Here is a 14,507-nt window from a genome sequence, read left to right as displayed (position 1 = left end):
GCCGGGCCCTTAGCCGCCCTAACCAAGATCCGCCCCTAGTTCAGTACAGTTCAGTTTCTAATTTCCTTCTCTCATAAATAATTCACTTCAGCTCAACTTAATTCAATAAATTAGAACAGGTCCTAGATGTGCTTCTTTCTCATTGTATGTAATTATTTTACAAAAAGATACGTAGAGAGACTAATGTCATTGATCCTTGCATGAATTACTACTTAAAACAAGAGCACGCTATTAATTGGTTATATATAATGTTCTACAAGATTAATCAAGACAAACTTGCAACTAACTCAAATATGAAATACTTAGTAAACATTATTAGGAATAGTACACTGTATGAAATCAGTTCAATCATAATCAGAAACAAGCGAATTTGGCATTAAAAGTATAAAATCACTATATAATATGGAATATATCTCTTGTCAATTGTCACATCTTCATTTAAAGAAAATAAAGAAGGAAATAAACAAAACCAAGAAATCATTAACTTCAAGAATACAATAAATCTCAATCATGAATTAAAAAAAAAAAAAACAAATATACCATTGACATATGCTATTAAACTTTTTTTTTTTAAACGAGTAATTAACTAAGAATTACAAGGATATATTCTGTTCGAGGGGAGCACTTAAAACACTAGATTCAAGAACTCGATGCCTTAGCATACACACAGAAGCCGACACATCTACTCTCTTGATAGCTAGTATCCATACATTAATTAATCCAACAATTTTTACAAATCATACAAGAAATTAATCCGATCCACTACATACCATAAGAAAAACTACATGCCATGCATACAGAGGCGAAACCAGGAATCATAAATTTCTAGGGCTGAAACTAAAAATCATAATTAAGCTAGTACTCAGCATTCATGCATACAGAGGTGAAGCTAGGAATCATAAATTACTGGGGCCGAAACTAAAAATCATAAGCTAACTAGTATTCAACATAATCCAGTACATATACATACATACATACTTACATACATAAACATAAAGTTAGAAAATCACATAATAGTACAAGCATCAGGATTTTCATCACTAAACATGGTAGTATATTGTTCTTCCAAAGGAGTCATAGAATCATCAGTTTTCCTAACAAAATTAGCAGGGGCTTTTTTGTCATAAGCACCAGCAATATAAGGGTGTGGAACCATATGGTAAGGTACATAAGGCCATAACTCAATCTTCTTCTTTGTTGACTTGGCTGCTTCCAACACTTTTTTTGCTTCCACAAATCCTGTCACTGTCACCTTTTGTTGTTTCATATCCACATCCACTGATTTTACTCCTGAAATTTTTTTAACTTTAATTTGTTATTAATCATAATTAATCTCCAATTATTAGCTTAGTTAAATAATAATTTAATTTAATACATTAAACCAATTATTATTACCGTACAAGTGATGGATATAATTTTTTTTTATTATGATTATATATGACTATATGAGATATAATATCATGTATGCATGTTCTTTTAAACTAGAAACGAGTTCTATAATCATATTCTTGTAGGAGTGACTATGCAACAGAATATAAATCTGAATAAGATTAGGATACCCTTTTCACGAAAATATTGTAAATGAAGCATGGACTCGTCGTATTGAAAAATATAAATTTGCAACAGATCAACTGGGAAATTTAACATAGCAATTTAATATAGCAACAAGCACATATATACTTTTTTTTTTCCTTCTCTTTTTCTTCATTTGTAGGATTTGAAATTTTGGAAACTTTTAATATGATTTAGTTGAAAAAAATATATATATATTTATGATAGTTTTTAGCTACATGTTGTATTAATATTAGTTTGACATAAATTAATGTACGAAAAAAAAATTCAAGAAATGAGAAATGACAATAAAAAATTGTAAAAAAAAAAAAAAAAAAAAAGGTTTACTTACATGCATAATCTTGTTAATAAATGGTGGACTAAATTTACCAAAAAAGAAGACAAAAATATTACCTTTGAGACCAGAAAGAGCTTTCTTCATTTTCATAGCACAACCTTCACAATCAATTCTTGTAACCTTGAGATTAACCGTGTTTAATTGCTTCCTTTTCTTTCCCTTCCTTGCACTGCTTATTAAGTCTGACAAATAGTCCAAAGTTCCTTGAACACCCATTTTTTTTGGTTAATTAATCTTCTCTTAACCACTCTATAAACTCTTTCTTTCACTATTTTTAGTAAACACTCATATATATGCCTTACTATAAATAGTTCTTACAAACTAATCAACTTTTGATCACAATTATAAGGCTTAACAATAAAATTAGTGGGAAGAATTATTGAGGAAAAAGAGAAAAGAAAGAGTGAAAAGACAAGAAGTTGTAGTTAGAAGTGGTAGATTTGGTAGTGGCATTAGCTTAATTTCTTGCATTTATATAGCATACCCAAAGGTATTGATTTTTAGTGGTCCTACTTTGAAGAAGACTTTACTATTATTTTATTTGAAAATTGTTTATAAAATGTTAGAGTTATGTCGTATCCTGATTAAGGGCCTGTTCTCATTGACGAAACTGAGCTGAACTAAATTGAACTAAACTGAACTTATTAGAGCTGACTGAATTGAACTGAACTTATTAGAGCTGAACTGAACTGAAATGAATATTGTATAAGAGAAGGCAATTAGGAGCTGAACTTATTAGAGCTGAACTGGACTGAACTGAACTTATTAGAGATGAGCTGAACTGAACTGAACTGAACTGAATTGAACTAACTTATTAGAGCTGAACTGAACTGAAGTGAAATGAAAATAATCGTATGAGAACAAGCCCTAACTTAGTTAGTTAAAGTTTTGAGCGTACATGATACTCAAAATCAACAATCAAGACATGTCCATAATTTGTCTTTGTAAATAAAAATACAATAATATATTGATTATTTATCTAACTTTTAACCACAACCATTCAATATATCCTTCATCATAAATAGGTTAATGTTAAGATTTAATTAATTTAGTCAAGGTGTGAATGTCCACACTCCAATTTCTTCATTGCATTTAATGTAGTAGCCAACCCTAATTGCCACCCTCTAATGTTATAGCCCACAATGTAATAGTGGTTCTTACTACTATAAATAGCCATGCAATTTCACTTGTATGAGGCACAAAAATATTACCAAGAGTAATACATAAAAGTAGTAATACTTCTCTTATTACCTTCTTCTCTTAATCCTCTAATTTCTATATATTTCATAACACGTTATCAGCACCATCTTCAATCAGGTATACTTATACCGATTATCCAATTTTTACAAATATTCAATTTCTTTCACAAAATATATTTTGAGGAGTATGCTCTATAGTTGCCCATATGAGATCCTCTATACCAGAAACTCACAATATATTTCTCCACAAAATTACTATACATAATTAGCCATGTTGATAAAAATGAGGATATCAATACATACCTTATTTATGATACTTAGTTTGGTAACTCTCATGCATGGTTATAGAAAGTAATATATAATTACTTTTGCATGTGGAAATATTTGTTGTATGCATGTTAATAGAGTAAATTTCATGGTCACACAAATCATGTTCATACTAACTTACTTGTGCATAATTACTAAAATGAAAAAAAAATGATGCAGCCTTTATATTTATTTAATTTTTAGATTACACACTTTTTATGTTTCTTTCAGTTTTTGAACCTTTGACCTCATGAATAGATTAGGGTTCTCGGACCACTACGGCTTGCATCCCAGTGTGATACTTATTTACGTTTGTAAATATTAATAGTTTGATTACGATTATTTTACCAGTCTACTAGAACATTGTATGATATTTTTACAGTTGTGTAAAGCTGAAACGGATAATTTACCCCCTATAAAAGGCGGATTACACCCCCCCTTATTTCACCATACAAACATTATCCCCTCCTTAAACTTTACCCAAATTATCTCCTATTCTTCTTCCTCCATTTACTCCGGCCACACACCATGTTCCCCGTCAACAACCGACAACCACCACACCCCTTTACCTTTGAAGAAGATTTAAGGAAATTAAAACTATACTTAGTTTTAATTATGGCCCTAGTAGTTTTATTAATGGCAATGATGATTTTCATCATTTTACATAAGTAGTGCTCGATTTTTCGACAAAGGGAATTCATACATGTAATCTCCGTAGTACTTCAAGTTTTTTTTGTCTTCTAGGTAGATTATAAGTGCATTTTGTTATAATAAATGTTCCTTTTGTCTTATCATTAATGTATGTCATTAATATTATTATTATTGTTGTTGTTGTTGTCGGTGATATAGTAATAGTAGTAGTATTTATTGTTATTGTTATTATTATCATTGTTATTGTTATATTTGTTGTTGTTGTTGTTTAACTAAAATAATTATCATGTTTAATTTTAGCTTAACTTTATGTAAATCATAATAATAACCCAAGGGGGAGAAGCAAATATGTTTTAAATGGATTATTATTATGATTATAATTTGATTACTTTAATTATCACTTGCTTAATTGACTTAATAATAATTACCTATTTGATTGTAGTTAAAATGGGAGACTTGATGAAAAGACAATTTGACGTATTAGACTTGTCCGGACATAATTATCTTGAATGGACAGTTGATGCCCAAATGAATTTGAAGGTTCAGGGATTGGAACATACAATCAAAGAAATTACCATCCCAGGAAACGAAAAAGATGCCCCTGCTCAAGTTAAAGTTCCAACTGATCAAGAGAAAGCAAAAGCTATAGTTCTCTTAAGGCATCATTTACATAACAGTTTAAAAACTGAGTATTTAATGGTGGAAAATCCCAAAGAACTATGGGATAGCCTGAAAGGAAGATATGACCACCATAAAAGGGTACTCCTTCCTTCAGCACAGTTTGAGTGGACAAACTTGAGATTTCAGGACTTTATATCTGTCAGTGATTACAATTCATCACTATATAAAATCGTATCAATATTGAGATATTGTGATCAACCAGTCACGGAAGTGCAAATGATAGAGAAAACACTCTCTACATTCCATGCTAACAACATTGTATTGCAACAGCAATACCGTGAAAGAGGCTTTGCAAAATATTCTGAGCTTATTTCTACATTATTGGTTGCTGAAAAGAATAATGATCTTCTGTTGAAGAATCAAAACCTAAGACCAACTAGGTCTCAAGCATTCAATGAAACAAATGCTGTAGAAAGCTCAAATCCACCCGAGACAAATGTTGCTCATAGAGGTGGACGTGGAAAATATAATAACCGTGGCAGAGGTCGTGGAAATTTCCGCGGACGTGGCCGTGGACGTGGTTATGGCCGTGGTAGAGGCCAATTTCCCCCTAGAAACAACACTCAAAGGGGGCATCAACAAGGAAACAAAAATCAAGCCACCACAAAAGGAAAAGACACATGTTATAGATGTGGCATGACTGGACATTGGGGACGTACTTGTCGTACGACCAAACATCTGGTAGAACTATACCAGGCTTCCATTAAAGGGAAAGAAAAACATGCCGAAGCAAATTATGTTAATGAAGAAAATGTCCCTGGAATTAGCCTTGATGTGTCTGATTTCCACATAGACAATGGTGAAGCTGGTGGTGAATTTATCTTTGGAGAGAATAATCATGTTTAGATAATTCATCAATTACTATGATATGTATTATGTTTTCCTTATGTACTTTTCTTATATGTTTTTTTTTCATGTTCAAGTTGTGTACTCTTAATTTTTCATCATTAATAAAGTAAGTCCAGTTTAATTATCTTAAACTAATCTTGTACTTATTATTTTATGAAGATATGGATCTGCCCGAAGTTGGTTCCAAATTTCAATGCCTTTTGGACAGTGGAACAACACACACTATTCTGAAGGATAGAAAATATTTTTTAAAGTTAAAATTATTTCAAGCAAATGTTAATACCATTTCTGGGTCAGCCAAGCTAATAGAAGGTTCTGGAAAAGCTTGCATAATACTCCCAAATGGAACAAAATTAATCATTAATGACGCTTTATATTCGAGTAAATCTCGAAGAAATCTTATACGTTATAAAGATGTGTGTCAAAATGGTTTTCATTTAGAAACAATGATAGTGGATCAAAAGGAATATTTATGCCTCACGGCAGAAAAACATGGCAAGAAACATGTGTATGAGAAATTGCCAGCATATTCTTTAGGGTTATACCATATAGATATACGACCAGTTGAAATAAATTCGATATCTAACCAGAAGTTAGATAATAAGAATCTGCTAAATTTATGGCATGATCGTTTGGGTCATCCTGGTACAGGAATGATGCACAAGATTATAGCAAATTCAGTAGGACATTCAATTAGGAATGTTAAAATCCCACGATCAGATGAATTAACATGCTCTGCATGTTCACTTGGCAAATTAATAATAAGGCCATCTATGAACAAAATTGCTACTGAATCTCCAACATTTTTAGAGAGGATTCAAGGAGACATTTGTGGACCAATTAATCCTGCATGTGGACCATTCCAATATTTTATGGTATTAATTGATGCCTCAACTCGATGGTCACATGTAAGTCTCTTATCCAGTAGAAATGTTGCTTTTGCAAAACTCCTTGCTCAAATTATTAAACTAAGAGCACAATTTCCAGACCATACAATAAAAAGAATAAGGCTTGACAATGCTGGGGAATTTACATCCCAAACATTTAATGATTATTGTATGTCGATTGGAAATGTTGTAGAACATCCAGTAGCTCATGTTCATACACAAAATGGACTCGCTGAGTCATTAATTAAGAGACTACAATTGATTGCAAGGCCATTATTGATGAGATCAAAATTGCCTTCATCTGCTTGGGGTCATGCCATAATACATGCGGCAACTCTAATTAGATTGAGACCAACTGCTTATCATAAGTTCTCACCACTACAATTAGTTTTTGGTCGAGAACCTAATGTCTCACATCTAAAAATTTTTGGTTGTGCGGTGTATGTTCCTATTGCTCCACCCCAATGAACAAAGATGGGTCCACAAAGAAGGCTGGGAATTTATGCTGGGTTTGAATCACCCTCCATAATTAAATATCTTGAACCAATGACCGGTGATTTATTTATGGCCAGATTTTCCGACTGTCATTTCAATGAGACAGTATTCCCAGCCTTAGGGGGAGAGAAAGTGGACCCACGAAAGAAAGAAATAGAAATCATTTGGAATGCAACACAATTGTCAATGTTTGATCCAAGAACAAATATGTGTGAACAAGAAGTTCAGAAAATTGTTCATTTACAAAGCATTGCAAATCAGCTGCCTGATGCATTTATAGATGCAAAGAAAGTGACAAAATCACATATACCAGCTGAAAATGCCCCTGCACGAATTGAAATTCCATCTGGTGATAAGATCATTGAAAATGAATCTCTAGCACGCCGAAAGCGTGGAAGACCACTTGGTTCAAAAGACTCTAAACCAAGAAAATTAAAAAGACCTGATGAGATCAACAACATTCCCCTTACGGAAGGTCAAGAAAGACAAAGTACAGATGAGAATAGAGAAAAAGATGATAATCCGAAAGGGGATGAACAAGATGACCATGACATCGATAACAATGAAACTTCAATAAACTTTGTTTCTACCAGGAATTATTGGAATAGAAATGATGTTATCGTAAATGAAATATTTGCATATTCCATTGCAATTGAAATGGCATCTGACGAAAATGATAGTGAACCAAGAACAGTGGAAGAATGTCGTTGCAGGCATGATTGGCCAAAATGGAAAGAGGCAATGCAGACAGAGTTAAAGTCACTCGAAAAACGAGAAGTGTTTGGAAAAATAACCCTTACACCAGAAGGTGTAAAGCCAGTTGGATACAAGTGGGTATTTGTGAGAAAACGAAATGAGAAAAATGAAATTGTTAGATACAAGGCAAGACTTGTAGCCCAAGGTTTTTCTCAAATTCCAGGGAATGATTATGAGGAGACATATTCTCCCGTAGTTGATGCAACTACGTTAAGATTTCTGGTAAGCTTGAAAGTCTCAGAAGGACTAAAAATGCGATTGATGGATGTAGTGACCGCATATTTATATGGGTCACTCGATACAGATATTTATATGAAAGTCCCAGATGGACTAAAATTACCAGAAAACCACAAGCCTAGACATTTACTTTCCATAAAATTAAAAAGGTCACTTTATGGATTGAAACAGTCTGGGAGGATGTGGTATAATCGTCTTAGTGAATACCTTATGAAAGAAGGGTTCAAGAATAATCAAATCAGTCCTTGTGTTTTCATTAAGAGATCACAATCAGGGTTTGCAATTGTTGCAGTTTATGTTGATGACTTGAATATCATTGGAACCCCAAATGAACTTGAAAGACTGCAAAATACTTGATGAAAGAATTTGAGATGAAAAACCTTGGACAAACTAAATTTTGTCTTGGATTGCAAATTGAGCACTTAAATAATGGTATTTTTGTCCATCAGTCTAACTACACCGAAAGAGTGTTAAAACGTTTTTTCATGGACAAAGCGACCCCAACAAACACCCCGATGATTGTTCGGTCTTTGACTATGAAATATGATCCATTTAGACCTCGAGAGGAAAACGAGGATGTCCTTGGTCCTGAAGTACCATATCTAAGTGCAATTGGGGCTCTAATGTATCTAGCTAACAATACTAGACCAGACATAGCTTTTTCTGTGAATTTGTTAGCCAGGTTTAGCAACGCACCAACGAAGAGACACTGGAAAGGAGTAAGACACTTACTACGATATCTACGAGGAACGAAAGATCTTGGTTTGTTTTATCAATCAAGGCAAGATACCACCCTCATCGGATATGCAGATGCTGGATATCTATCAGACCCACAAAACGCCAAGTCACAAACTGGATATCTGTTCACCTATGGTGGAACTACAATTTCTTGGAAATCAACAAAGCAAACCTTAACTGCGACATCATCAAATCATGCTGAGTTGATTGCCCTTTATGAAGCAGGACGTGAGTGTGTATGGCTAAGGTCAATGATCGGCAATATCCAAGAAGAATGTGGAATGAAAGAAGTAACTGAAAGTCCAACCATCATTTACGAAGACAATACTGCATGTATCGCACAAGTAACTGAAGGATATATTAAAGGTGATAGGACTAAACATATATCCCCAAAACTGTTCTTTACACACGATTTGCAAAAGGAAGGGAAGATAAATGTCCAACAAATCCAATCATCTGATAATCTTGCAGACTTGTTTACAAAGTCCCTACCTTCGAAGAGTGTTGATCGGTTGGTCCACAAGATTGGGATGCGTCGTCTTCATAAACTATGTTAAAATCGGGGGGAGCATTATATGCACTGCACTCTTTTTCCCTTCGATCAGGTTTTTATCCCAATGGGTTTTTCCTGACAAGGTTTTTAATGAGGCAGTACACTAAAGCATATAGTAATATATTGTTGTACTCTTTTCCCTTAGCTAAGGGTTTTACTTAGCAAGGTTTTAACGAGACAACATATACCCTATTTTGTATGGACATTCAAGGGGGAGTGTTAAGAGTTAATTAATTTAGTCAAGGTGTGAATGTCCACACTCCAATTTCTTCATTGCATTTAATATAGTAGCCAACCCTAATTGCCACCCTCTAATGTTATAGCCCACAATGTAATAGTGGTTCTTACTACTATAAATAGCCATGCAATTTCACTTGTATGAGGCACAAAAATATTACCAAGAGTACTACATAAAAGTAGTAATACTTCTCTTATTACCTTCTTCTCTTAATCCTCTAATTTCTATATATTTCATAACAGTTAATTTTTTTTTAAAAAAAAATAATTATATCAAATAACCTAATAACTTTTCAAATAGTATTTATTTATAAAATATATAAATTAATTTCATACATTGGTACGAGTACAAAATAGTAAAATAGATTGTATAGAGTGGAAATTAGTTAATAAATGTTAAAATGAACGAAATTGCAGTAAAGACAGGACAACATAGCACATAGGGTTGTTGTCTTTATTAGTTTAATTTCTGAGCTAGAAACTTCTTTTCCGACTGTTTAGCAATAATGTATGCCCATAAAAAATTGTGGTCGGGCGCACGTAGCTTTTTGATCAACCTTACATGAGGAATTATTTGCAATGAAGACAATCATAATAGAGTTTTTTTTTTCAGGTTTTTACGTGGATAGAGTTCCAATAAGATGGGTACCTAGCTTTTTTCGTTCTGTCGATTTAATTGTCACATTTCTAATATGTAAATGTTAGATGATTATATGGTACGCAATATAATTCAAATATATTTTATAATATAGAGTAATAGAATCATTATTGAGGGTACTTAAGCTAAGTAGTACTTGATTTAGTGAATTAGTGGTAATGCTTTTATCTTCAAACACCTAATGCTTTGATCTTCAAACACTAAGATTATGTAATCAATCTTCACAATGGCCACTTTGAGAGTAAGGAATTCGGGTCCTTTATCCTACCCCGTCTAATTTTAAAGGGTCTTGCCTCTTAATAGAAAGATACGATTTAGTTTCCAATAATTTATAAAAATTAAGAACCTTTTTTTTTTTTTTTTGGCATATATACATTAATCTTTAAATATTGACTTGACTCAAAATTTATAGGAAAACAAAAATAATCTTTAGGAAATAAAACATGTACACCTGTTTACCTTTTGTCCCACATTGCTTGTAAATAATTGTACGAGTAATGTTTTCTTTTCAAATGTCCCAATAGTCGTCAAATTTTCAATAACAAATAAATGATAATTAATAGTTTTGATTTTCTACACATGACACTAATATGTGACGAATTTATTTATGCTTAATGATAATTAACTATGCACTAATTGTGTGCTAAACGCTACCAATAATATTATGACCCACTCCAAATTAAGTTGGAGGTAGTGAAATAATGAGGGGCAAAAATATCAAATGTGTGGCTAGTGCCATTAAATTCTTTGTGGTATTTGTATTGTACTCTAATATCAGTAATATGTTATACATGAAATGATATAAATACAAGCAAATATGAATATTATTTAGACGAAATTCTAATTAATTACGTTAAGAGTTATACATATCATTAAAATTTGTCATAAAGACAACTCTCTAAGCTAAAGGAACCTCAACAAAGTTTAATAGGAGTACAAATTTTTGTATGCGGCTGGCCATATGGTGCGGCAGAGGTTACTTGTAGGGTGTTACTGGTTTGATCAGGAGTTACTTGTAAGGTATTACCGGTTTTGGTCAGGGGTTACTTGTAGGGTATTACTGGTTTGGTATGAGGGTTTGGTCTGGGGTTAATTGTAGGGGTTACTCAGAATACAAGTAACCCATACAATTAACCACATAATACAAGTAACATTTACAAGTAACCCCTGTCGTATCATGTGGCTTGTCGCACTGAAAAATCTCTCTAATACGAGTATATATGTGGATAACCTTGCTTGCTATGGAGTGCGTTTTAATGGAAACTAGTTATTGGCCTGGGCGATGCCCCGAATCATTATAAATATATTACTTTAATCGAAGTTTAATTTGTTTTTCACTGAGAGCTTAAGTAGTTTGTTATTTGTATGAGCTGGTTTGGCCTGGGCGATTCCCCGAATCATTATAAATATATTACTTTAATCGAAGTTTTTTTTTTTTTTTTTTTTTTTTTTTTTTTTTTTTTTAAGATGATAGCTTAAGTAGTTTGTTATTTGTATGAGCTGGTTTGACTATAAAAATAACTTTTTTTTTTTGCATTAAAATAAAATCTATATAAATTTGATGTCAAAATATATACTACTCCATAATGCACAAAAATCTTTTACTCTATAACTACAATTTTATGAATTAATGCACAAAATAAAATGGAGTAATGTTTAATATCTTACAAACTTTATTATTGTGTAATTATTAAGGATCGGAGTTACATTCCAAGGGAAATTTAGATAGGGTGTTATGCATATGAAGAGGTTATCAATTAAATTAAACATTAATACATGGAGGTTAATGTATGAAGTTTTTCAATTATTAATGGTTTGATATGATTTGGTGATACATCATATGTCAAATGGCAAAATTTGTAACACATGGCAAAATAGCATGTCTTGCCATGAGTTTTAATAATATATATTGATATATTGATATTGATTGTATATGGTGGCCTTATAATATAGCAAATTTTATGGGGTGGACAATATATTCTTTACTTTCTCAAATGATCCTATATGGTTTTACATTTTTTTTTTTTAAAAAAAAAAAATTCTACAGTTAATTATGCGTAATTGACTAAGGTTTAAATGAATATCCCCATTATTATTGTTAATTCTTAAAAAACAAAAATAAAAAAATAAAAACTTAACCCTAGTTATTTATTACAATGATACAAAAACGACAATAATAATAATAATAATAATAATAATAATAAAAGGAAAAAGTTAATGAACGCTCCAAGGATGTTAGATAAGATAACTAAAAGTACTTGTTAAAAAAAATAGAAATAATAAATAAAATGAACATTAATTACACTATTGATTGATGTGCAATTTTGAAAAACTATGGTTAATTATGCAGAATTGACTAAGGTTTAAATGAATAACCCCCATTCACTGCAAAAAAATCCACCAAATTGTGACTGCCAATTTCTCAAACTATCAGCTTAACCCTAGTTATTTAGTACAGTACAAGTATAAAATAATCAACAATAGCAACAACAATGATAAAAATAAAAGGAAAAAGCTAATAAATGATCAGGGGTGTTGGTTAAAATAACTAAGGCCCTGTTCTCTTCACTTTAAAAAATAATATTAAGTAAAAATAATTTCAGTTCAGTAAAAATAAGTTCAGTTCAGTAAAATTAATTTCAGTTCGGTAAAAATAATTTCAGTTCAGTAAAAATAAGTTCAGTTCAGTAAAATTCAGTTTTCTTAAAGAAGAATTATAACAGAAAATCAGTAAAAAAAAAAATTCAATTCAGCAAAAATAATTTCATTTCAGTAAAATTAATTTAAGTTCAGTAAAAATAATTTAAGTTCCGCAAATATAATTTTGTTTCAGTAAAAATAATTTCAGTTCAGCAAAAATAAGGTGAAGAGAACGGGGCCTAAGAGTATTAAATCAAACAAACTGAATATTAGTTACTATACTGATTGATGCGTGATTTTGATATGCATTCTCAAATCAATACAGTACCAAATTAGGAAATATATTAGCTGGCCATCTAATATTCTAGGGACGTCATTAGCAAGATCCATAATAATATTATTTATTTTATTTTATTTTAAAAATCATGCATGACAAAAAAAAAATAAAAATAAAAAAAATAATTGACTTTTATGTTTATCATGTGGAAGCAAGTTAGAGTGTTTACCTTATCTTTCTATTAAAAAAAACACGCACACACAAAAGAGCTAGCATATGTTTATGCATGGGGTACCAGTGTATGTGTATCACATTAACATTATAGATAATCACATATAAATGCTATTATTGAGATTACATTCATAAAAGATCGGGCAAGAAGTGACTAGACTGTATAGATATATGTAGACAAATTTAAGAAGAAATCGAGTGATAGTTCACCATCTCATCATCAATTTTTGAGGGGGCCAAATTATTATTAATCCATAGAAAATTTGATATACAATTATTAATGAGGGGAGATGTATCATTTATAGGATTATCATATCATTCTAGTCACACCTTTTCAAGAATGTATGATATTTTGTTGATGACCTAAGTAAGTTTAATCAAAAGAAAAATCATATTTTGCTATATTACCCTTTCAACTCTTTATAACCTAAAAATGTTACTCTCTCCGTGTTTTAATAAGTGTTACAGTTTGACCAAATACGCATGTCGAGACACAACTTTGACCATTAATTTAACTAATTATATGTTAGTAAAATTATAGGAAAATTGATATTATGAAAGTATACATTATAACGAATCCAACAATGTATATACAATAACATTTGTTTTTTATATTTTAGTAAATTAATCAAGTCAAAACTATTATGTGAATAATGAAAAAAGTCAAACTGTAACATTTATCAAAACACGGAGGGAGTAGATAACATATCCATATTATTAGTTCTTGATTTTCAAGGATTAGTATATTTCCATGTAATTTTACAATTTTTTCTATTAATTTTTGGTTTAGACGTGAGATAATGTAGTCTAAAGGTCATCTCACTAAAAAAAAAAAATAATAATAATAATAATAAATAAAAAAACTAAGTAGGGGTCCAATTATGCAGATACATACTCTAAATATTTATACAATAATTCAAGTTCGAGATTGGTTGAAGCTCATTTGTAATAATTCAAGTTCTAGATTGGTTGAAGCTCGTTTGTGTTTGTTTTTTGGTTAATAAATAAGACCAACATGAACAATTTTCAAAATTTGTATTATAATAATTAATTACTACCTCCGGTTCTTATTACTCGCAATAAAAGGATATTATTTGTGAGATATAAAATATTCTTAGCTTACATGAGCTATTGAATGAACATAGATATTAGTAGCTCATGTAAGTTTATGAACAACAGTAATTTTATGTTCATGTTCATGAA

At 31.2% G+C, this 14,507-nt stretch overlaps 1 protein-coding gene across 1 annotated transcript; it reads right to left on the bottom strand.

The window, feature by feature from the left end:
• Positions 1-844: 844 nt before the first annotated feature.
• Positions 845-2,344, bottom strand: LOC145585113 (heavy metal-associated isoprenylated plant protein 24-like). Its single transcript, XM_081641850.1, has 2 exons — positions 1,966-2,344; positions 845-1,290 (listed from the first exon to the last, which is right to left on the bottom strand). Exons 1-2 carry the CDS (start codon positions 2,123-2,125, stop codon positions 1,007-1,009), a joined length of 444 nt encoding a protein of 147 aa, XP_081497976.1. The 5' UTR covers positions 2,126-2,344; the 3' UTR covers positions 845-1,006.
• Between the last annotated feature and the right edge of the window lie 12,163 nt (positions 2,345-14,507).

Source organism: Chenopodium album, chromosome 16 (assembly GCF_948465745.1).
Source record: "Chenopodium album chromosome 16, dcCheAlbu1.1, whole genome shotgun sequence".
In the NCBI taxonomy this organism is placed as follows: Eukaryota; Viridiplantae; Streptophyta; class Magnoliopsida; order Caryophyllales; family Amaranthaceae; genus Chenopodium; species Chenopodium album.
Note: the sequence above shows the minus strand (reverse complement) of the source record. Positions and strands in the feature narration are given on the sequence as shown.

Coding starts and splice junctions, on each gene's coding strand:
- LOC145585113 (XM_081641850.1), bottom strand. CDS start 2,125: ATGGGTGTTCAAGGAACTTTGGACTATTTGTCAGACTTAATAAGCAGT. Junction 1,291..1,965: donor AGCTCTTTCTGGTCTCAAAG/GTAATATTTTTG, acceptor AAAAAATTTCAG/GAGTAAAATCAGTGGATGTG.